The 21,751-nt window shown below is 42.3% G+C and overlaps 1 protein-coding gene across 2 annotated transcripts in view; it reads left to right on the plus strand.

Moving 5' to 3' along the window:
- gcgra (glucagon receptor a) overlaps window positions 1–17,980 on the plus strand; it is a 33,416-nt gene extending 15,436 nt beyond the window's left edge. Inside the window, exons 2-14 of one of the 2 annotated variants that reach the window (XM_088437409.1) lie at window positions 7,254–7,430; window positions 8,641–8,737; window positions 9,862–9,969; window positions 10,055–10,149; window positions 10,404–10,498; window positions 10,571–10,760; window positions 10,838–10,997; window positions 11,076–11,136; window positions 12,654–12,723; window positions 14,368–14,456; window positions 14,523–14,667; window positions 16,519–16,560; window positions 16,632–17,980. In XM_088437409.1, the coding sequence (XP_088293535.1) occupies window positions 7,377–7,430; window positions 8,641–8,737; window positions 9,862–9,969; window positions 10,055–10,149; window positions 10,404–10,498; window positions 10,571–10,760; window positions 10,838–10,997; window positions 11,076–11,136; window positions 12,654–12,723; window positions 14,368–14,456; window positions 14,523–14,667; window positions 16,519–16,560; window positions 16,632–16,952 (1,527 nt within the window). In that variant the 5' untranslated portion in view covers window positions 7,254–7,376 and the 3' untranslated portion in view covers window positions 16,953–17,980. Of the gene's footprint in view, window positions 1–7,253; window positions 7,431–8,640; window positions 8,738–9,861; window positions 9,970–10,054; window positions 10,150–10,403; window positions 10,499–10,570; window positions 10,761–10,837; window positions 10,998–11,075; window positions 11,137–12,653; window positions 12,724–14,367; window positions 14,457–14,522; window positions 14,668–16,518; window positions 16,561–16,631 lie in introns of those variants that run through there. The other variant, XM_088437410.1, reaches the window with a different exon arrangement.
- Window positions 17,981–21,751: the final 3,771 nt, after the last annotated feature.

Here is a 21,751-nt window from a genome sequence, read left to right on the forward strand (position 1 = left end):
AGCGTTATCGTGGCTGCGATGAGGGACGGAGGCAAACAAGCAGCTGCGGTAGGCAAGCCACAATCAGCTGGGCTCAAGCGTGAGAGGCCTCGGGGTAACTGATTATTTTTGCCAACATTGCGCAACACCTGAGACGACCATTGCGGTCAGGGCCACGAGCCTCAAACGCTTTCAAAAGCTCTGACCTACATCTACAACCCAAACTGGAATAATGACTCCGTGAAATGTGTTTTGTTTTTCACCGTTTCTGACAGCCTTTGAATTTGTGGTGTTTGGTGGGGATAGACTGTTTTTTGCTTTTGTTTTTTTTTTACTCATTCATACTTTACCCTAATATTTAGAAAAGAAATACTCTAAATAATACGGGTGTGCGGGGAAAAAAAACCCACAAAAAATAAACAGGATTCTCACTTACTATGATTCAAAAGGGATTCAAACTCTCCCACAATCAATATTATAAAGAAGCTTCATATTATTTTATGCTACAAAGTCTATGAAATTTAGAGTAGCCGTCGTGGTTCACATTTTGTGGAAAAAGGCTCGTTCCTTACTTTTCAAAACATAAGAAATGTAAAAAAAAACATAAGATGTGTATATGTACGCATATACTGTCTATATATATATATGTGTGTGTGTGTGTGTGTGTGTGTGTATGTATGCATGTATTTTTTATGCTGTTTTTGTATAAAAAAAAATAAAAAATGCTATGCTTGGTTTGGCCGGTTCGTCCACTCCTTCAGGCAGCAGAATTCAAAATTGAGTCAGCAGTAACCATGGCGACACTCCATGGATGAGAAGCTTGGTCTCCATTGAGGATTACTTGAATGAAATGTATGAATCGATGCTGGACTTGCTGAGGAGTTTTCTTGTGGTCCTCACTGGACATAATTAAGAAGCGTTTATGAGATGGCCTTGCTGCCAAAGTTGCAGACAGAATATCTCAGCTTCAGCTTGGACCAAAATAAAAACCAAATCTCACCAGAATTGAAAAAGCCTTTAAAAGAGTTCTTCAGTTAGGACTTTGCACAAATAATCTTTATTCTTCATTTCTGATTAAACAGTTTGACTGACTTTCCCTTTAGCGGAGCGCCATGTAGTGGATGCATAACGCAAGCCCAACTACTACTGTAGCTTCTATTTTATGTGCCTTATAATGTGGTGCGCCCTACATGTGAAAACAGCTTTAAAATCAGCCATTCATTGAAGGTGCGCCGGTGCGGAAAATACGGTAATTACGGAATGTCTGCGCTAACAAAACAATCAGGTAAGTCAGTCGAACTTTATTAATCGAGAATAAGAACACAAGACTAAAGATGATTTTTGCAAAGTACTACCTGAAAAATGTGGGAAAAATACCTCCTGATTCCATTAAAAGACGGTTTAGATCGATGCCAACACCAATCAAGAGTTTAAAAGAATATAACTATAATTTAATTCAATTTTAAACTGAAAATTTGTCATGAAATTGCAACAAAAACTACATTGTTGACATTTCTTTTAGCGTAGCTCCATTTAGTGGATGCAGAGCACAACCTGAGCCACTGCGGTAGCTTCTATCCTATGAGCCTAATAATACGGTGTGCCCTGTATATGAAAACAGTTTGAAAATTGGCCATTCATTGTACAAGAAATTTGAGAAGCAACGGCCTGTACGATTATCCCAAAATATGGATTCCAGAAACACCCTTCTTGTCCTCAAGCTCTAAAGAACTACATGACTAAAAAAAAAAGTGTCTGTTCACATTTCAAAAAGCACATTTCGACGATAGCGTGGCATTTGCTTGGCTTATGGAAAGTTATTTTTAGGTTCCCTTGGACAAAAAGTGAAGATTGTCAGTGAATTTGTGACTCGCGAGCCGGGACTACTTTATTGTCTTTGAAAAGGCAGAAGCGCGGCAGCCGTGCTCGTTTTGCATGTCACCGCTAAATAAATCAAAACTTCCTGCTGGAAGATTAGGGCGCACTTTGCTGCTATCTCCTAGACGGAGATTTTAATCTGGAACAAGCAAAGTTCATTTGAAGGCAAGAGGCTCGCAGCACAGATGGAATGAGCGTATTTGATCATGATTAGATGGAACGTAATCTCTGTTTGACGGTCGTTCTTGCGGGGAAATCACACTGCGCCATAATATATCAAACAATCGCTCAATAATGATATCATACCACCGCAGAGGTTGTTTATAATGTAGAAACTTGAGACAGAAATATGCATGCGGCCACCAAACGCGTAGGACGATCAAGCGTGGGGAGCTTGGTGGAAGGACGTGCTAATGGACGTGTCCCTGTGGACTTTTGCGACAAGCGCATTCACACTCTTCCCACGCGCCGGCGTAAGGCGCGTGCCAGGCGTTCATCATTGTTTGCCACCCGTATTCGCCAGATGTGACCCCTGACAAAAACAAATCAATAACGTTCCCGCCGGAGGGGGGGCGGGGGTCGCGTCGGGGTCACAAAGGACCGCGGGTGTGCATCCTCGCCGATGGTTACGGGCAAGCGTCTGCTTTTGGATTTCGGATCACAGGTTAAGCGGTAATGTCCTCTCGTTTCCTGTCGCTTCGCATAACAGCGCGAGATGTGACTTTCGGACGCGGGAAATGGAAGCAATTTGCTTCGGACGGCTTGTGTTCTTGCATTAATGCCGCATGGACGCTTTGCTTTACAGGACCTTTGACCTTTTGGTCGGGACGGACCTTGAAAATGGATAAGCTGCCATGAATAAATACATCCGTGTTTCACCAAGTTCCTGATTGTGTGGGTATGCCAAAAGATCGAAATTTATAAACGGGTCAAATAGACTACCGCATTTTCCGCACTATAAGGCGCACCTTCAATTAATGACATATTTTCAAACTTTTTCCATATACAAGGCGTACCGGATTATAAGGCGCACCCTCAATTAATGACATATTTTCAAAGTTTTTCAATCACAATATAGTAATACTCAAAGTAATAACAATAATAACTCAAATAATAATTCTAAACTCTAAATAGCATAATTACTCAACGTCAATATGAGCAACCTTGTTAACTGTAAACACACAAAAGAAACAGGTAATGCTTACTTTATCACTTCATTCCCCATCTTCTCAATATTGATCCATATATAAGGCGCACCTGATGATAAGGCGCACCATCAGCTTTAAAATAAAAAAAAATAGGGCTTTTAGGTGCGCCTTATAGTGTGGAAAATACGGTAACTTTCCGTGTTCTCTAACCAGTTCCACTCTTAATTGAATGAGCCGGAGACATCCTAACATTTACATGATCCTCTGCGACTCGGAAGGCGGTTCAGTCTGCTCGCTTCTTTTACTGACATTAATGCCATAACAAACTGAGCTAAGATGCTGTTAGCTGCAACAGGCGCTGGCTGCTAACAGCCAACTGACATCCGCCCGTTCGCTCGTAACCCTGCCATCTCAGAATGCTGACGTGAAGAGTTCTGGCGATTCTAAGAATTCTGTCAATCTGTCACGTACGGATGCCCGTTTCGCCAACGGATGACGGCCCGGAAGCTTGGCTAGACTAATACCGCAGACGGACAAACAGACATGAAAATTGAGTTTGGATGAATGACAACATTGACAAAAATGGTCAAAACGCAAAAATCTCACTTCCGGTATAAAGTAAGAAGTTTGCGAAGCGCTGCTTTAATGGGTGAAAACCGAGCGGCCCCAGAACACAACAAGCACACGGCCTTGGACTTTGTTCATAAATTTGGACATTTCGGACAACCAAAATCAATAAATCATCTCCGGGAACGAGTAATCCTTATCTTGCCCTTAAAAACATGGGAAAACGGACATTAAGCCCGAGGCCCGGCAGAACAACGGAGCGCCGTATTAGTCGTTATTAGTTGTGACATATTTTGCAAACACGGCAGAGCAGACGCGCGCCGCCGGACAGCCGATAGTCAAAGTCGCGCTCTTGAATAATCCATCTGACAAGAGAGCGCCTCGGCGGAGTGACCAAATTAGGCCATGACCGCCGTGGCCAAGGTTACGCCGTTGTTAGCGCGTATACAACCACGGGGAAGCCGTTCCTCAAAAACGCACGTCCTGGACTGTCTCAGTGTGAAGTGTTGAGCCGTCATAAAACCGGGAAGTGGATGTTGATGCTCTTTCGATCAATTGCCCGGGAAATATCATCAAGCCTTACATTTTATTTGTCGGGTGACGTCCTGCCTGGCTGGCGGCCGGCCGAGGCGCCTCCTGACGTTTCCCGCAATCCCACAGACATCATTTTAGGATTTTTAAGACGTTCAGTCCCATCTACTTATTTATTTATTTATTTTTTTTTACAAGTGCTTGGCTAAAGGAGTGTCTGAAAATGTCTGGTGAATTCAGAAGAATTAAGTATAGAAGTAATCAATTATTTGAGGTACTATGACGGTAATTATTTTAGGGTAATTAAATACTAAAGCAAGCTATTGTGTTCGATAATAAGTATCGACGTAATCTGTTACTTTAACTACTATAGCACCTTAGGTACGTTACATTTTTTGATATTACCGTTCTCCAACACACCCGATTCAGATGATCTGCTCATCAGCAAGCTAAGTTGAAGCCTGATAAAGATGCTGATCATTTCAATCAATTGGAGGACGGAAGTATCAAAAACCTTTCGGGATGGTGGCCCTCAAGGACCGTGTTTGGACCCCCCTGACTAAAAGTCATAGATTCATGTATAAAGTCATTCATTACTTTACTAATTCATTCATTTAGGAACAGCCATTTTCTGATGTTTAGAAAACATTTTTAAAAAGGTGTCTGGCCTCTTAAAAAATGTAGGAATATGCCTTTGGGATAGGAAATATATATATATATATATATATATATATATATATATATATATATATATATATATATATATATATATATATAATGATCAAAATACAAGAGCTGTTCCACACATTTGCTTAAGAGGTCATTATTCATTTAATGAACATCTGTTTATATATATATATATATATATATATATATATATATATATATATATATATATATATATATATATATATATATATATATATATATATATATATAAACGATCAAAATACAAGAGCTGTCCCACACATTTGCTTAAGAGGTCATTCATTTAATGAACATCTGTTTGGGCTACGCCGCAAAACAAAGATTTATTATTCATAGAGTATTCAACTCTTTTGTTTATTTATTTATTTTGAGCAAAACCTTTATTATGTCGGCATGATTTTAATCCCCGTTGATCTCCTTCAAAGGCATTCAGTGTTGCATTGTTCCATTTGTCCGCACACGCGACGCCAACGAATGAAGTGGCCTCCAGCAAAACAAAAGCAACCGTTGGCACAAATTGTCCGAAATGCACTTGAATATCTCGTACTCTTGCGATTAATCAGCAAGTTTTTCCCTCATATGTTTTGCCCGCACAAACGGCGTTCAAACAAATCGCTTGTTTTCTGCTCATTTCATTGCAATGACCTCAATTCAGCAGCGTTCATCACTGAAAAAGTTCAAGGTAAAGTAAACGATATCAAAACGGATGGACATTAAGTATCAACGCTGAGCGCGCTTTTGTAAGCTAGCTCCACTCTTCCAGCTGCCATGTTATCAGGTAACTGTAAAGTAAGCATTGAAAGAAGACACCAGGGAGCTGAAATTTCACGCAAATGGTGACAACTTGTCAAATTTCAAAATGGCGCGACCGCTTAATTATCACACTGGCGTCCGTCGGCAAAAATACCGCCAGAACGACGTGGCTGGAAACGAGCTAATAACGATACAAATACCGCACGAGGGGTTAACGTGCAAAGTATCTCGTCGTTTAATCGCAGTAAGCTGCGGCTGTCATTTGCTTTGTCGGCGGGAAACAGAACTCGCTCCAACCTGATGGAGTATCGGAACAGCGTGATACGAGAGCGTCATTATGGCGCTAGCTTGACGCCAGACCCCCCACCAATGGCTGCCATGCTTCCTGTGCTCATATCTGAGCGGACATATCATATGTATCGTACATGTCACATCCGTTCAGCGAGAGCACGAAGGAATACTCATCGGGCGCTTTGTCTTTATCTGTCTTCATCCGCCCCGGCCTCCATCCACGCTAGGAAGGGATGCCAAATGTGCCACATACATTATTGGCTCCCATCTCGTATACGGCGCCCTGTTTTCAGAATGGCGCAGAATATGAATATTTCATACACACGGGGAAAAAAAAAAAGAGATGAATATTTAATAGGCCTTATGAAGCCCGCGCGGTCTTGAACATATCCACGTCACGAGCAGATGAGCAGAATGAGCGGGGAAATTTTGGAAAATTAATCACACCTCCGGGTCATAATGACCCAGAGGCTTTATTGCTGTTCATGAGAAATGAGCATAGAACTGGTTAAAACTAAATATTGGATTTGGGTGACCAAATACACCCTAAGGTCCAGGTTCCTGTGAGCTCTCCTCGTGATGAATCAGAAACTAGTTGTCTTCCTTCTGTTTGTTGTTTATTGAATGTTCTAGGTTGATTGAATCTAACAAAATACACCCCGTGATCCAGGCAAATGATTTCTTTTCCTTGCAAACAAATAACTTAATCCATGTATCTTCTTTTAGTGTTCTTGATGGAGTTATTGCTTTGCTGTTCTGTTTGAAAATGCATCCCTATACAAAGACAATATCATTCAACTATATGGACTCAAGTTGAGAAAAAAGAAAAAGCAAAAGTCATACCAAGTAGCACTTTTCTTTAAAAACCGCGACGGTGTACATACACGACGGTGATGCGGCGATTGTGATGCTTGTCGGCGCCCGAGCTAATCAGCTAATGCTTCCTGTAGGTCATTCCAGCGTACAGGCCATTAGGCAAGCATTCCTCTTTGGCTGAGATGCTATCGGAGGTCCCGCTCCCATGCCGTCGGACATTTACATTTACTTTGTTTGGAATGTTCAGACAAAACACAGCTGGGGGGGGGGGGGGGGGGGGGGGGTATTGTCTCCGCTCCTCACGTCTGTCCTCCGTGTCAGCCCGCAGAGACCAAGAACCGAATGAAATTTGAAACGTTTTAGCCAAAAATGTTTCCACGCTCAAGGTGTTTTTTGCAGAAACGTTTCAGATTTCGTCCCGTTCTCCCGCTTCGCGCCGTCAGCAGGATGGAAATGGGACGGGTCCGGCTCACAAAGGGGCTCACAATGGCCTCTTGAGGAGACGACGGCTTCCGATGTGCCTTTTTCCTCTTTGGGCCCGTGTGTTACGTGACATTGCCAATGTGTGCGTGTGTCATCCAGGTAGTGCGGCCGGCCCGGATAAGCTCCTTGGTAACCCCGATGAGGTGAAAAGCCTCCGTGAGCGGCAAAATTCCCCTCCCCGCCCCGGCCCAGCCCAGCCCCGCCCCCCCCTCTGACAAAGGCATGTCGCGGCTCTTCCTGCTTTTGCCAATGATCTTCGTTTCCGGCAGCATCCAGGTGGGTCCGTTACGTGGACGCGACATTAGGTAGACGTGACATCGTAGATGTCAAAGTCCAGTCTTCCAGGGCCCGCATCCTGCATGTTTTTGACGCTTCCCTCCCAAAGACACCTGGTTCAAATGATTAGGATCATTGTCAAGCTCCTGCAGGGCTGCTGATGAGCTAATCATTTGAATCAGTTTTCTGGGGAGAGGAATCTGGAAAACACAGAGGCCCTTGAACACTGGAGCTTGACACCTGTGCAAATGAATCAAATACAAGGTTTGCTAATTGACGGACAGGATGTTGCGGCGGTTGTTTGCAATGGTGTAGAAGTACACTCCATCACACTGGGAAACGTCTAATATTTGGTATACACACATATATATATGTACAGTTCATATATACATGTAAAATGTATAATGGGCACAATCCAAACCTATGTTAAATAGCTAATGCGTGCGTGTAAAACTCCAGGTAAAAACATACAAAAGTTATTCTTAATTTTTGATTGCCTCTTAATAAAGTTTGACTGACTTATCTGATTGTTTTGTTGACATTCCCTTTAGCGCAGCTCCATCTAGTGGATGCGCAATGCAAAGCCAGCCTCTACTGTAGCTTCTATAATATGCGCCTTACAATGCGGTGCACAATATTTATAGAGTATCTAAAACATATTGATACAATATTTATAAAATGAAGCATTTTTGCTAGTGCTTAACCTTTGCCACGTCCCAAACAAACAGCGGCGATTAGGTAAAAACATCAATGACCTCTAGAAGGGACTCAATATGGATGAAACAACTTAGTGTAATTGAATGACTATATTCCAATGAAATTACTTGACAGCACCTAGTAAAATACTGCAAATAAGAAAGCGATGCTACTGCAAAGGCCATGTTGGTCTTTTCCATCATGTGAATGTCTCCCTCACCTCCGCTAACCTCTGAGATGATCCAGAGCAATGTGGCGATGTGCTCATCTAAGCAAAGCGCCTGTGTGTAATGTCTACCCCCCCCAACATCTCACAGTATGGGTCACCCTCATGGATTATGTCACGCATACGTACTATAGATACACTTTCACATGAGCTTGGTGTCCCACCTTGTGTCAGTCTCACATTTTTAGCAAACGTCTGTCATGCTTTGCGACGATATCTATTATATAGCATGTGTGATCATCTGTCGACTCCCCCACCCTCTTTTTTTTTCTCGAAACACCTCTTTAGATGTCCCCCGCCGTCATCATGGATAAGCTGCAGGAGAGCTGGAAGTTGTACATGGACGAGTGTGAGTACAACAACAGCAGAGCTCCGCTGAGCACTGGTGAGCTCGGCTACCTTATTTTTTGATTTTGTCCAATCAGATTTCAGCCTCTGTGTGTTGCCATGGCAACCTAATCTGCCATTCGGAATCAGCTGCCCCATGAGGCTTCAAAAATGTTAGCAATGGGACTGTTTCTTCACAAATGAGGCAAACTTACATCAATGGGCCAGAGCAATGACATGACATCACGACATCACACTTCTACATCCTCTGATTGGTTGGTTAGAGCCGTGGCATGCAAACTTTTTCCTAAGGGCCGCATACAGAAAACTACAAAGATATTTTCTATATGAAATAAAACCAAAATAAAAATACTATTATGCCAAGGTTTTTGTTGAAGATAGTGAAGAAAAGTTGTATGTTTTTTCCACAGTTTTAAGGCTATCTGCCATAAACAAAAAGTTTATTTGTATAGCCCTGAATCAGCGCAGTCTCAAAGGGTGAAAAATAAGTCATACAGAATATCATAAATGCACAACAGCATCCCCTGAACAAAGCTCCCAGAAGGGAAAGGAAAAACACCCCATCTGGGGAAAATAAGAAAGCTTCACAAGGGACCGCAGGCGGGAGGAGCCCCCTTTCTGGTTCAACAGGTTGCACTAGATGCCCAGTGCTAAAATATAACATGTTGTGCCATATTAGGCAGGAAATACGTGTGAAAATGTACTTTTTGTACATACCACAGACCACTAAAATGTGCGGGGCGGGTCGCAAATGGCCAATATTTGTGCACCCCTTAAATTTGCCCAATCTATAGATCGTATTTGTGACGACCAATCAGTCACAGTTGGTGGCAAGATAAAAATTGTTTTTTAAAGGTATTAATTGTACACGAAAAACAATTACCAGGTTCGTCAAGTCCCCTCTCATTCTGCGTGAGAGCAGTTTGATTGTTTTTAATCTTCCACTACACTGAAGCAGACCATTTCTCTTTCTATTGGGGCCAACTAGAGGTTGAAAATGCTGTTCTACCGCAGAGACAAGATAAACTAGCAGAGCCGAGATGAAAGCTCTCCTAAACGCAAGGTCATCATCGGTTGTTGCAGGCTTCCAGCTGGATGTCAAGATGAAAGCGCCATCATGGTCTCAGCGCTATATTGCTTCTTTGTTATTATTACCCGCAGTGCTTGTGTGCAACAGAACCTTTGACAAGTACGCCTGCTGGCCCGACGGACTGCCAAACACGACGGTCGGCGTATCGTGTCCGTGGTATCTGCCGTGGTACCATAAAGGTAAGAGTAACGCCAATGTGACAACTCCAACTGACGTGATCCAGGATACCGGGAAGTAAGCACGTATTGTGTTTCGGGAGTGTAGTTCAGCACGGCCTGGTGTACCAGGAGTGTGATGCTAACGGGCAGTGGCTCCCCATGAAGAACACCAGCGAGTGTGACTCCAGTGGCCCCAGTCAGGTAAGGGTCACAATAAAAGATTTGTTCTGGACGATAGTCAGAAGCCAGATCACACATCCGGGCATCAGCCCTGTCCATCCATCATCTAACCAACCGTCCAGCCGTTGGCATGTCCGTCTGTGCGTGTCCCTTAATACATCAATCTAAGTTCTGGAGAAAGCTATGTGTCTACAAATAAATTCTGTCGGATCCAAAAATCCCAAGCCGTCCAAAACTGAACTGGAGAAACCGGGTTATCGCGTGTGTGTTTGCAGCAATACTACGGCCAAATTCGGATCATGTACACGGTGGGATACTCCCTGTCACTGGTGGCTCTGGTGTTGGCTTTAAGCATACTCATATTCTTCAGGTAAACGGCCCCAAACATTGTCGTAGCTCTAAAGTCAAAACAAGCTAACCGACGCCAGCTGCGGTCCACCAGGAAGCTGCACTGCATGAGGAACAACATCCACATGAACCTGTTTGCGTCTTTCATCCTACGAGCCTTGTCCATCCTGATTAAAGACGCGCTGATGGAGGCCAACATCACGTCGCAGGACCTGAGCCGGGACCAGGAGCAGGGCTTCTCCCGGGCCTCCGTGTCACCTGTGGACCTTCTGGCCAACAATGAGGTCCGTGGACAACAGGAACCCCCCCCCGTGTCCACGGCTTCCATTTCAACACCAATGAAATGATTCTGACCCGTCAGATAACGATCAGCTGCCGCGTGGCCGCGGTGATGATGCAGTACAGCATCTTGGCTAACAGCTACTGGCTCCTGGTGGAAGGCATCTACCTCCACAACCTTCTGGTCATCACGGTGTTTACAGAGAGGAACTACTTCCAGATCTACCTTTGCATTGGCTGGGGTGAGCCAGACCTGCCATAAGAGACCGACGTGTGGTCAACGCTAATTATGCTAACCTCTCCATCATTTTTTTCCTCAGGTACACCATTACTATTCCTTGTTCCCTGGGTGATCGCTAAATATCTCTATGAGAATCATGAGTAAGTTTCTGCGCCGTTTTCGCATTGTTCTTTGAAGCTAAACCGAGGCGGCGATAGAGTCGTACAAAAGAAAAAACTAATCTCAAGCAAGGTCAAACGAGCTAAGATAAACTTAGCGAAGATAAACTGAACTAAAAGTAAGCTAAGATAAATAAATCGTATTTCATAGCAGATCAAATCAATTAAACAGAATACACAAGATAAACCAATTATGTTACGGTAACTTTAGCTCAGCCCAGTAATAAAAAGTACAGGTAAGATCCACCAGGCTAAAGAAAGCTAAACAACTCAAGCTAAACTACACTGATATAATATGAACTACGATGACACAAACTACGTTAAGTTAAACTAAACTTGCTAAACTGACATAGCGCCAGATAGATAAATAAGATAACCTATATTAAGACAACATAAGACTGGAATAAAAAGAAGATACGGCAACACACCAGGCTAAACAAAGCCAAAACAAATAAAGCTATAATAGACTGATAAAACATCAACTACAATCACACAAACTATGCTAAGTTAAACTAAATTTGCTAAGCAAACATAAAGCACATGAATTTAATAGCTTAATTATACTAAGATAAGCAAACTAAGATACATCACTAAAAAAATAACTACGAGGACACAAACTACACTCAGCAATACTAAACACGCTAAACTCACTGAAACCAAGATAAATAAATAAGCTAACTATGGCTAAGATAAGCAAATACATTTAAATAAAACAAGATATGTGACAACTCACCAAGTTAAACAAAGGTAAAACAAACAAAGCTAAGATACACCGACATCACATAAATCGTTTTGAATTGAACGTATCAGGGCAGCTAGCTAAACAATGCTAGAGTAAAGACGAACGCTAAGATCAACAAAGCTACAATTACGCAAACCGAGCTAAACAGTGCTGAACAGGCACGGCTAGGATGATAAATGATCATGAGATAAACAAATCGATTTGAAATAAGCCAAGCTCAGAAAAATTATGAAAACATTGGTAAGTACAGCAGCTAACTAAGCTAAGCTAAATGATAAATGATTACAAATTGAGAACAAGGCAAACCCTTTTGAGTGGTGTTTTGTTCCGCATCGGAAAATTCAGGCGTCAGAGCGCCACACGTTACGGCAAAGCGAATAAAAACAAATCACTGAAGCGCAAGTGAATAAAGTACGGGATATATATGACACCTTGCAAAATTTACAGCAGTGGATATAAAGAAATGTAATGATGGAGCGCAAGCACTAAACGGCAGCGTTGCCTGCGTCAGATCAAAAGTTGGCAGCTTCTGTCGCCCCCAAAGTCAACGTCCACGCTAAATCCAACGCCTCATTAGCGCGCGCCCCGTTCTACGGGCAGCCAAATATGGAAATGATGTCAAAGCGCTTTTCGGAAGGCGTCGCAGGCGGCCGGCAGCTCATTAATATTTGACGTAAACGCTCGGGTCGCCGCTTTGTTACGCAAGCGGCGCAAATGTTAAGCGGCGAGTGTTGATCGTGCCGTGGCTGTTTTACAGGTGCTGGGGCCAGAATATAAACATGAACTATTGGTGGATCATACGCTCGCCCATACTGGTGGCAGTTGTGGTAAGGCCCCTCCAAGCTAAATCATCATAATTACCTCATGCGCTTTCAACTTTGGACATTGGTTTCAAGCAATCGCTACAAAAATACCTATATGAATACTTACAGTATAAATACATCAATATTTCTTGAAACTAGGGATTTCCACTTGGCAACATTTACATTTCTGTTATCGTCAGTTGTCTCGCTACTTACATGGCTCATACATCATTTTACAGGGTAATTGCAGAATTTGAATAATCTAAATGTTCATGTTCAGAGCCATAAACCTGGTTTTGTGAAAACTATTGTTTTTTTTTACAGTTTTTTTTTTACTGTTTTACTGTTATATATATATATATATATATATATATATATATATATATATATATATATATATATATATATATATATATATATATATATATATATATATATATATATATATATATATTATATGTATGTATGTATATATATATGTTTTTTTTAAGTAAAACGGTACCAAAAAAATGCAAAAAAAAATATGTATCTATGAGAATGAACCCCAAATATCAGTTTTTGGATTTCTTGACCACTAATAGCCAGTATTGTCCATGAAAAAAAAACATATTGCTCTATTTTTCAACATGCCATAAATGCAAAATATGTTGAAAAATTGACACATCCGCAAATTTCTATCATTTCTGGTATACAATCAGAAGCTGATTCCCCACCAAAGCAGACTGCGACCACACCTCAGTTGGGAGTTGCTCCTCAAAGGTCATAAGTGAGCGTTTAGTTTATATAAGTGCGATTTGTCACGACTCATGTCAAGCCCGTCTCACACACATACACACACACACATGCCGCTATTTTCCACGCATTCATCGACCGGTTAAGTGGGCTGGACCTCGCAGGAATTCCTGTGTTTGCGTTGTCGCGGAGACCGGCGGGCCCGGTTCCCATTTGAAGTGCTTCCCTCTGTATCCCAATCCTGCCGGAGAAAGTCATCCCTAATCCGCTGATACGCATTGTTCCGATGACCAGGAAATGAACGTCTTTTTTTTTCTTTTATGTATGACAACATGAACTAAGAATAAATCTCGGGTTACGCCTCAAAATATGTGGCCTGAGTCCTAATCCTGGCTCATGCTATTGTGTTAATGCTAACGATTTGTGTAAGTAACAAGTTATTTAATGCAGTAAAAAGGTCACATCACAAGTGATTTCCATTAGAGGACACATGCTGTTTCTTGAAATGCCACTTCTTTTTCAAGCCTCTCTCGCGCCCGTAATTACGTGACGTAACAAGCGGAGCTCGCTATTGAGAATTCAGTTGCGGTCCGGAGAATTTTTCATTTCATACAAATCTTTCCCCCATAGATTTTGGTCTATGAGAGGAATTTGCTGGCTAAAACAAGGATGTCGTTTTATTCCAAAGTGATCAATAGAAACACAAACTGTGTCTCTTGAGTCATTACGTCTATTAGACTGCCTTTGAACATTCTCTCGCCAGCCTATATGGAGCAGTTGAGTCGAGCGCAGCTAGCCGCTAATGCCGCTAGCGTCTCATGGTGTCGCTAGAACTGCTAGCCGCTACCGTCGGAGCCGCCGCTAATCGCTGGTAACCGGGGCCGTATTTTCCATTTCAGACTGAAGTCTCTAGCGCTATATTTGTACCCTTCACAGATCAACTTCCTGATCTTCATCCACATCATCAAAATCCTCGTGTCCAAACTGAGAGCGCATCAAATGAGATACACGGACTACAAGTTCCGGTGAGTCGGGATAAGAACGCGCGGCTTTGACAATTTCGCGTCTGACCGTTTCGCGGTCCGTCGCAGGTTGGCCAAGTCGACCCTCACCCTTATCCCCCTGCTGGGCATCCACCAGGTGGTCTTTATTTACGTAACGGACGAGGCCACCGAAACCACCATCGGTCTGCGTCTCACCAAGCTGGTCATTGACCTTTTCTTCTCCTCATTCCAGGTACCGTAACAACGTTCAAATGGGCAACATGGGATATGACATTTTAGCTAACACTGCACTTCCTGTTAGCGCTTTTATTTTGCAACCCATTCAGGCACTTTGCCGTGGACTACTTCTTCCTGTATTAGGTATACAGCCGATTAAACACTAAATACAACTCTGAATCTGTCCTCTGTGGTTTGAATCGCCCGCTTTTACGTCTTCAGGTATTCCCGGAGCTGGGATGTCATAAAAACAATGTGAATAGAGATTTCATGGCTGTTCCAAGTGTGTTAGCGCCCTCTGTTGGTGAAGCTTTGTGGCACAAGGTGGCTATTTTGGTAAAACCCTCCCTTTAATAAATAAATGTTGCTCGCTGCTGATTATTCCGTGTAGTGTGCGAGAACTTGCGCAGTAGCTCTACAGTGTAGCCTGCTAGTTGTGATCGCATCCCTTCCGGTGGCCCTAGTGGTGGATAGCGTAACTACACCCGTGATGCCTCAGGCTTAGGTAGGGTTGGAAACACTCTGAATGCATAATTAAAACCTAAACATATTAACAATCAATGACAATATGGATACGAAAAAAAAAAAACATCTAATGAAAACCTTTCAGTCACTTTTAAGGACAGTTCCAACAAGTTTAATTTGGCCCCAAATCCGGTTAATGGTGAAGTAACTGATTGCATTAGTTTTTAATTGACTAAGTACCAGCCGTTTCGAGACCTTCTTTGATCCAAACACTGGGGGGAAAAAATGTAAATAAGTTCAAGTGACGCGCCAGCGCGTCTTTCGGTGATGACTCAGCCTGTCAGCGAGGATTACACGAACGTAACGCGCTGCTAACTGCCCGCGACGTCTCGTCACATTACCGTTGACCGTTTGGCCACCGAGGCGAAGATGCCCAGCTCACGGCTTTCTTATGATCAGAGCGACACAGATGGCAAAATGACACGCCCTGGGTGAAGTCCAGCCAGTCGCTGATATTTGTACTGGCGACAAAGTCGTTCAGGAGCGGCAAAAACCACGCCACAGTGAACGAACGCATCACTTCATGTGTATCCTCCTCAAGCGTCGACAATGATCCGGCAACAACTCCAGCAATGAGTCAACGCCGTTGATTCCTTCGCTTTTTCACTAATCGCAACTTATCGCCACTTAAGTGTCACATTATTTTATACTGGATGGGCTACGAAATTTATAGCTATCTTCAAAGAATAGCAGTTGTCTTATTTTCTTATGTTCATATCCGTAAATTATATATTTGTTGCACTTTAAGTGGGTTTCAGGTTTCCCACATTGTGAGCGGTCAGTGAACGCCTCGCCGGTGTAACGTGGAATGCGCTCCCAGCAATTGTTTTTCTTTTTCCTCGCGACGCAGCTCGAGTTCATAAATACCCAAAGTTGCGCACCATCCGTGTTGATGATTGTGTGCATATGCCAAAAGAACACAAATAATAAAGGGGTCAAACGGAATAGCTTTCCATGTTCTCTTACAAGCGCACTCCTAATGGAGATCATAACTTTTGCATGATCATATCGGTTTTGGTAACATTCCTGCGTGTGAACAAGGATGGACTCGGACGGCGGTTCGGCCTGCTCGCTTCTTTTACTGAAAATGATGCTGAAACAACCTCTGCTAACACAAGCTGCCCTTTAGCTGCAACAGGCACTAACAGCCAACTGACGTGCGCTCGCTATCTCATCCCGTTACGATAATTATCACGAGTAAGAATACAACCGATATGCCTTCTGAGTTACTTTTTACAGGACGCGCCAATACTTTTGGCTTTCATTTCAAAATCGAAATCTGATCCAATGATGAGACCATCAAAGATTCCCACCACTATTGAAGTGTTCGTTTGCTTCCTAGGGTCTCCTGGTGGCCATTTTGTACTGCTTCGTCAACAAAGAAGTGAGTCGCATCCGTTTGCACCCTCCTCGCCCCATTTTCGCACGCCCCTCCCTTAACGCGCGTGTCCGCAGGTTCAGTCGGAGGTCCTGAAGAAGTGGAAGCGCTGGAAGCTGGGCCGAAACATCGAGGAGGAATACCGCCACACGTACAGCAACACGCCCAACACCAAGACTGCCAGCCTGCTCAACCACGCCTCCCAGCGCCGGCCCCAAGCGGCCGAGGGCGCCGGCGAGTTGCCCGCGCCCGCCTGCGGCCCGGAGGAGTGGCACGTCTTGGTGGCTAACGGCGGGGCGCCGGCCCGGCGCGAGGGCGCGCTCGCTAACTACGCCCCGGCGGAGGACGGAGGCCTTCTGGACAAGGTCGCGAGCGAGCACGCCGAGAGCCGGCAATGACTGGACGCTCCCCTTGGAAAATAATACCGCAACGCCCAAACCTCACACAGCAACTCTATTGGAAAAAAAAAAAAGACTTCATTGGAGCCTCTGCTTTTGCTTGTGTGCAAAACGCGGCAAACAATCGACTGCAGGGGTACTTAGTCAAGCGCCGACCTCCGCCAAGGCACTGATTTGAAGACGCCGTCAAAGGCAACCTTGTCGTCGCAAAAATGTTCCTATATGAAATGTGCAGTAAGTGTGATGCTTTTACTTGCAGTACCAAAAAGCAGGTTATGAGCCAAAATCTGATTTAAGGCCACTTTGATCAAATTCACGAAATGTGAAAACGAAGCTCAGTATTTGCTGTGGATAATTTTTGTTTTTTTAATTTCTCCCTAAATCTATTGGAACGATAGTTTAAAAAAAAAAAAAAATTGGACAGTACTGAACTGCTTTCTTCTGGGTTATGTTTTAAGGATAATTTAGGAAAAATATTTTTAAAGGGACATTTTTTTAACACATGCACAACAGATAACTGAAATTGTTCACTGGGTTCAAATCATAAATAAAATATTGCCTCCATTTTTTTTAAACATTAATTTTAAGGATCCGTTGTCACCCTAGCAGTAGCGGTATTAAATTGCCTATGAAAATAACAACAAAAACACTCAAGACGGCTGTTGAAATAAGGAATGCTAACGCGTACCTACCGAGCATTACGTCAAATATGTGACGTAACCACGAAATTGCAACTGCGACGTTACCGCCTAGCGTTACAAGATCAAATGTGTTATGCAAAAAAGAAATTGACTTCAATTGACTTTCCGACTATAAAGAAAGATATTTTTAAACACCCATGAACACAAGGCCAAACACTAAAAATGTATAAATTCTTTGGAATGTAAAATCCTCAAAAAAACATCTGTGAAAATGACAAATGCTAACACATAGCCAACTAGCACTGTGATTTCAAATGTGAGCAGCAACCAGAAAATTGATTGAAATGGGCTTTTTAGATTAAAAAAAATACACACACACACGCACACACACACACACACACATATATATATATATATATATATATATATATATATATATATATATATATATATATATATATATATATATATATATATAATTTAACAAAAACGTAGTTATGTATAAATTTAAAAAATATTTATTAGCATTAAAAATGCTAACTTGTATTTTTCTAGCATGGTGATGTCGATTTGGCTCAAAATAGCATTAGCCCACTTTTTGAACCTTTTTTTTTTAATCACATCTTGTGTTTTCACTTTAACGCAGCATGCATTTTTCCATTCGGAATTGAAATCCACACCGGGTGCTTTCTTGCGTACACCTGCCAACCCCGGCGGAGGTTTTCAAGGCAGGTATTTTTTTTTTAAGCGATGATTTTGAGTGGTTAGCATATGCGAGAGCGACGTCTTCATGGGAAAGTGGCAGCTGCGCTTAACAGGTCATTCCTGGTTTACATGCAGAACCCCCCCTCCAACCCCCCGAAAGAGGTCAAGGGAGGCTATGGGATGAATTATAAATAACACATAATTGCTTCTGCAGCCTTCAAAGTACTTGCGTGGCTAAATGCGGCTCCTGCGCATGCATACGGCGCCAACTAAAGTATTGGGGGACCCGACTCGGATGTTTGCCTTGGTCACCGTTTCAATTCATCTTAAAAGGGGTTTTTATATGTTTTCTACTGAAAAAAAGGGCCTTCCCCAAAGCGTTCCGGCTAGAGTTACGAAACCCCGGCCGTCCCTCAAATAGACAACGTCCTCGATAAACGTCCTGGTTTGTCATCCTCATAAGGCAAGGCGGGCATTTATTTATATAGAGCATTTCATAGTCAAGGTAATTCAAGCTGCTTTCTATGAATAAATGGACAACTTTTAACAGCGTTTAAAGAGAGCTGAAGACATCTTTCGAAAGGGGGAAAAAAAATCAACGCCCACCTCAAAAAGCCCTATAAAATTAGCATAGACTTGAGACAAATAAACGCCTCCTTCAAATAAACATCTTGCTGGAAATCTGTCACCCTGTAAGATAAAAATGCTTGTCTCGTGCCCCAATTATTTGCTTGGTGTTGTCCACTTAATACACAAAAAAATGCCTCAGTTATTCAACGCGAGACAAAAACGCCTCCCCTAAATAAACACCATGCCCCAACGTGTAAGATATGTTGTCCACTTAAGTAAACGCCTCTGTCATATAAACGCCATCGCACAGTAGTCACCCTGCGAGACAAAAAAGTAAACAACCTGCCCCGATAGTCGCTTGGCGTCTTCCACTCAAGAAAATAAAGGGCTCCCTCGAATAAACACTGTATCACAGTTAGTCAACTCGTGAGAGCAAAAAAAGCCTTCCTCGAGAAAATAACACACCCCATTTAGTCGTTTGCTGTTGTCCGCTTAATACACAATTAAATGCTTGTTACATGAGACAAAATGGTTAGACAAAAACGCCCCCTCAAATAAACATCATGCCCCTATGCGTAAGCTGTTGTCCACTTAAGTAAACTCCTCTGTCAAATAAACACCAAGGCAAATTAGTAAGACAAAAAACGCCTTTAGGAAGAAAACGTCCTGCTCCAACTGTTGCTTGATGTCTTCCACTTAAGAAAAAAAAAATGGCTCCCTCAAATAAACACTGTATCACAGTCGGTCAACTTGCGCGCAAAAAAAATACCTTAATCAATTAAACAACATGCCCCAATTAGTCGTTTGGTATGTCGGTCGGTTAAGACAAATAAATCCCTCCCTCAAGTAAACAACTTGCCCCAATTGGTTGCCTGGTATGTCATCCACTCAAGACAAATGAATGCCTCCCTCAAATAAACGGCGTGCCCCAATTAGCCCGCCAGTTTCATCATCCATTTCAAACAAGTAAACGCCTTCCCCGCATAAAATCGCAGTCCAGCCGAAATCCCGTGTGACGATTTATTTCTAAAGACGTGTCCCAATACTTTTGTCCTCCTAACCTTCCCGCATTGCGTGAGTTCAAATCAAGACTGCAAAAGCAGCGAGCGTGCCGCGCCGCGAGCATGAATGCACCTGAAGGCGACGCGTCAAGTCTCGTTTTGCAGAAAGTTCAGACCGCGCAAATTTTGCCCGCGCGTCCCCGGGCCGAAAAAGGACGTCGAAAGGACCGGCTCGCGTTTGTCACAAAAGGCTTACTTACTACTTGGCTTTCTCCTCGGGGGGCCGCGCACGCTTTAGAACAAAGCTCGAGAAACAAACAAAACAAAACAAAAAATCCTTTTGGGTGCTGCGTGCGCGACAAAGTGTGTGCGACCGCTTGCGCAGTGTTGCGTAATAATTTATAATGCGGTGCGTTCACCGCTCACTTGGTGTTGCAGGTGTACCTAATCAAGCATCTAGTTTGCGTGTTTATACGGAAGAACGGCGTCGCCGGTGTGAAGTGAACATTTTTTGACTGGCAAACTCCCGTTTTGCAAATACATTCTAACGTACCGTATTTTCCGCTCTATAAGGCGCACCGGATTATAAGGCTGGCATTCAATGAATGGCCCATTTTAAAACTGATTTCGTATATTATAAGGCGCATAGAATAGAAGCTACAGAAGGGGCTGGGCTTGCGTCACGCATCCGCTAGGTGAAGCTGCGCTAAAGGGAATGTCAACAAAATGATGAAATTGCAACCAAAAACCGAAAATACGGTCATTGAAAGCTAAACGCTGAAAACTGCATTTTCCTCATAATGTCAGCGGGTGTTGGCTTGCGCATGCACTGTGGCATTATGGTTCAGAAAAAAAAAAAAAAAAACATACATAATAAAACCATAAACATTACTAATACATGTTTACTTAATTCTCAAACATATAATGTAGGCCAAATGCAAAAAAAATAATAATTTAAATACCTTGTGACATTATGGTAAATAATGACAAACAGGCATCTTTGTATAACCCTAAAAATGACGAATAAACAATGTTTACTCACTTCCTTTTGAAATATATTGTTATAATACAGGCCCAATGAAAAATAAACGGCATTATTGTATACTCCGAGGCATTATGGGAAAATATGTAAACAGGCATCATAATCAAACTATAAGATATACAAATAAATGTTCAACTGAAATAATAAAGCCATAAAAAGTTCTAATAAACAAAGTTGGTCGATAATGTTTTTAAAAATTGGTATATTATAGGCCAAATGCAAAAAAAAAAACCTGTAGCATTACAGAAAAGAATACCGAACTGATATAACAAAAACATAATGTGACTAAAAAAAAATGATGCTAACTTAATTTTCAAACAAAAATGACAAACAAACAATGTTTCCCTTCTTAATTTTCAAACATTTTGGGATAATGTTGACCAAATGCTAAACAAGTGAGAGCATTTTCTAATGCTGACAACATAATAAAACAATAAAAATGACTAATAAGTCATATTTACTTTCAAAATATCTGGCATAATGTAGGCAAAATGCGAACAAAGTCATTGAATTTTGATATACCCCTGTGGCATTATGGGAAAAAATAAAATCCTGTTTTTAGCATTTAGCATACAAGTGCGTGTGAATGTATTTGCAAGCGCAAGTACATTCAAACGTATTTGTGAGTATCTAGATATGCTCAAACAGACTGGCAAATACATTTGAACGTACAGTATTTGCAAGTATCGTATTTTTCGGATAATAAGGCACAGTATTGACAGTAAGAGAAACAAACCAGTACAGGAAATATAATCATTCACCGACAAAATAAAATGTACATTGTTTTTTTTCGGACCCTGGCAAGCCGACACACACACACACACGCACACGCACGCACAC

Source organism: Hippichthys cyanospilos, chromosome 16 (assembly GCF_059441005.1).
Source record: "Hippichthys cyanospilos isolate Australia breed blue-spotted pipefish chromosome 16, RoL_Hcya_1.0, whole genome shotgun sequence".
NCBI lineage: Eukaryota > Metazoa > Chordata > Actinopteri > Syngnathiformes > Syngnathidae > Hippichthys > Hippichthys cyanospilos.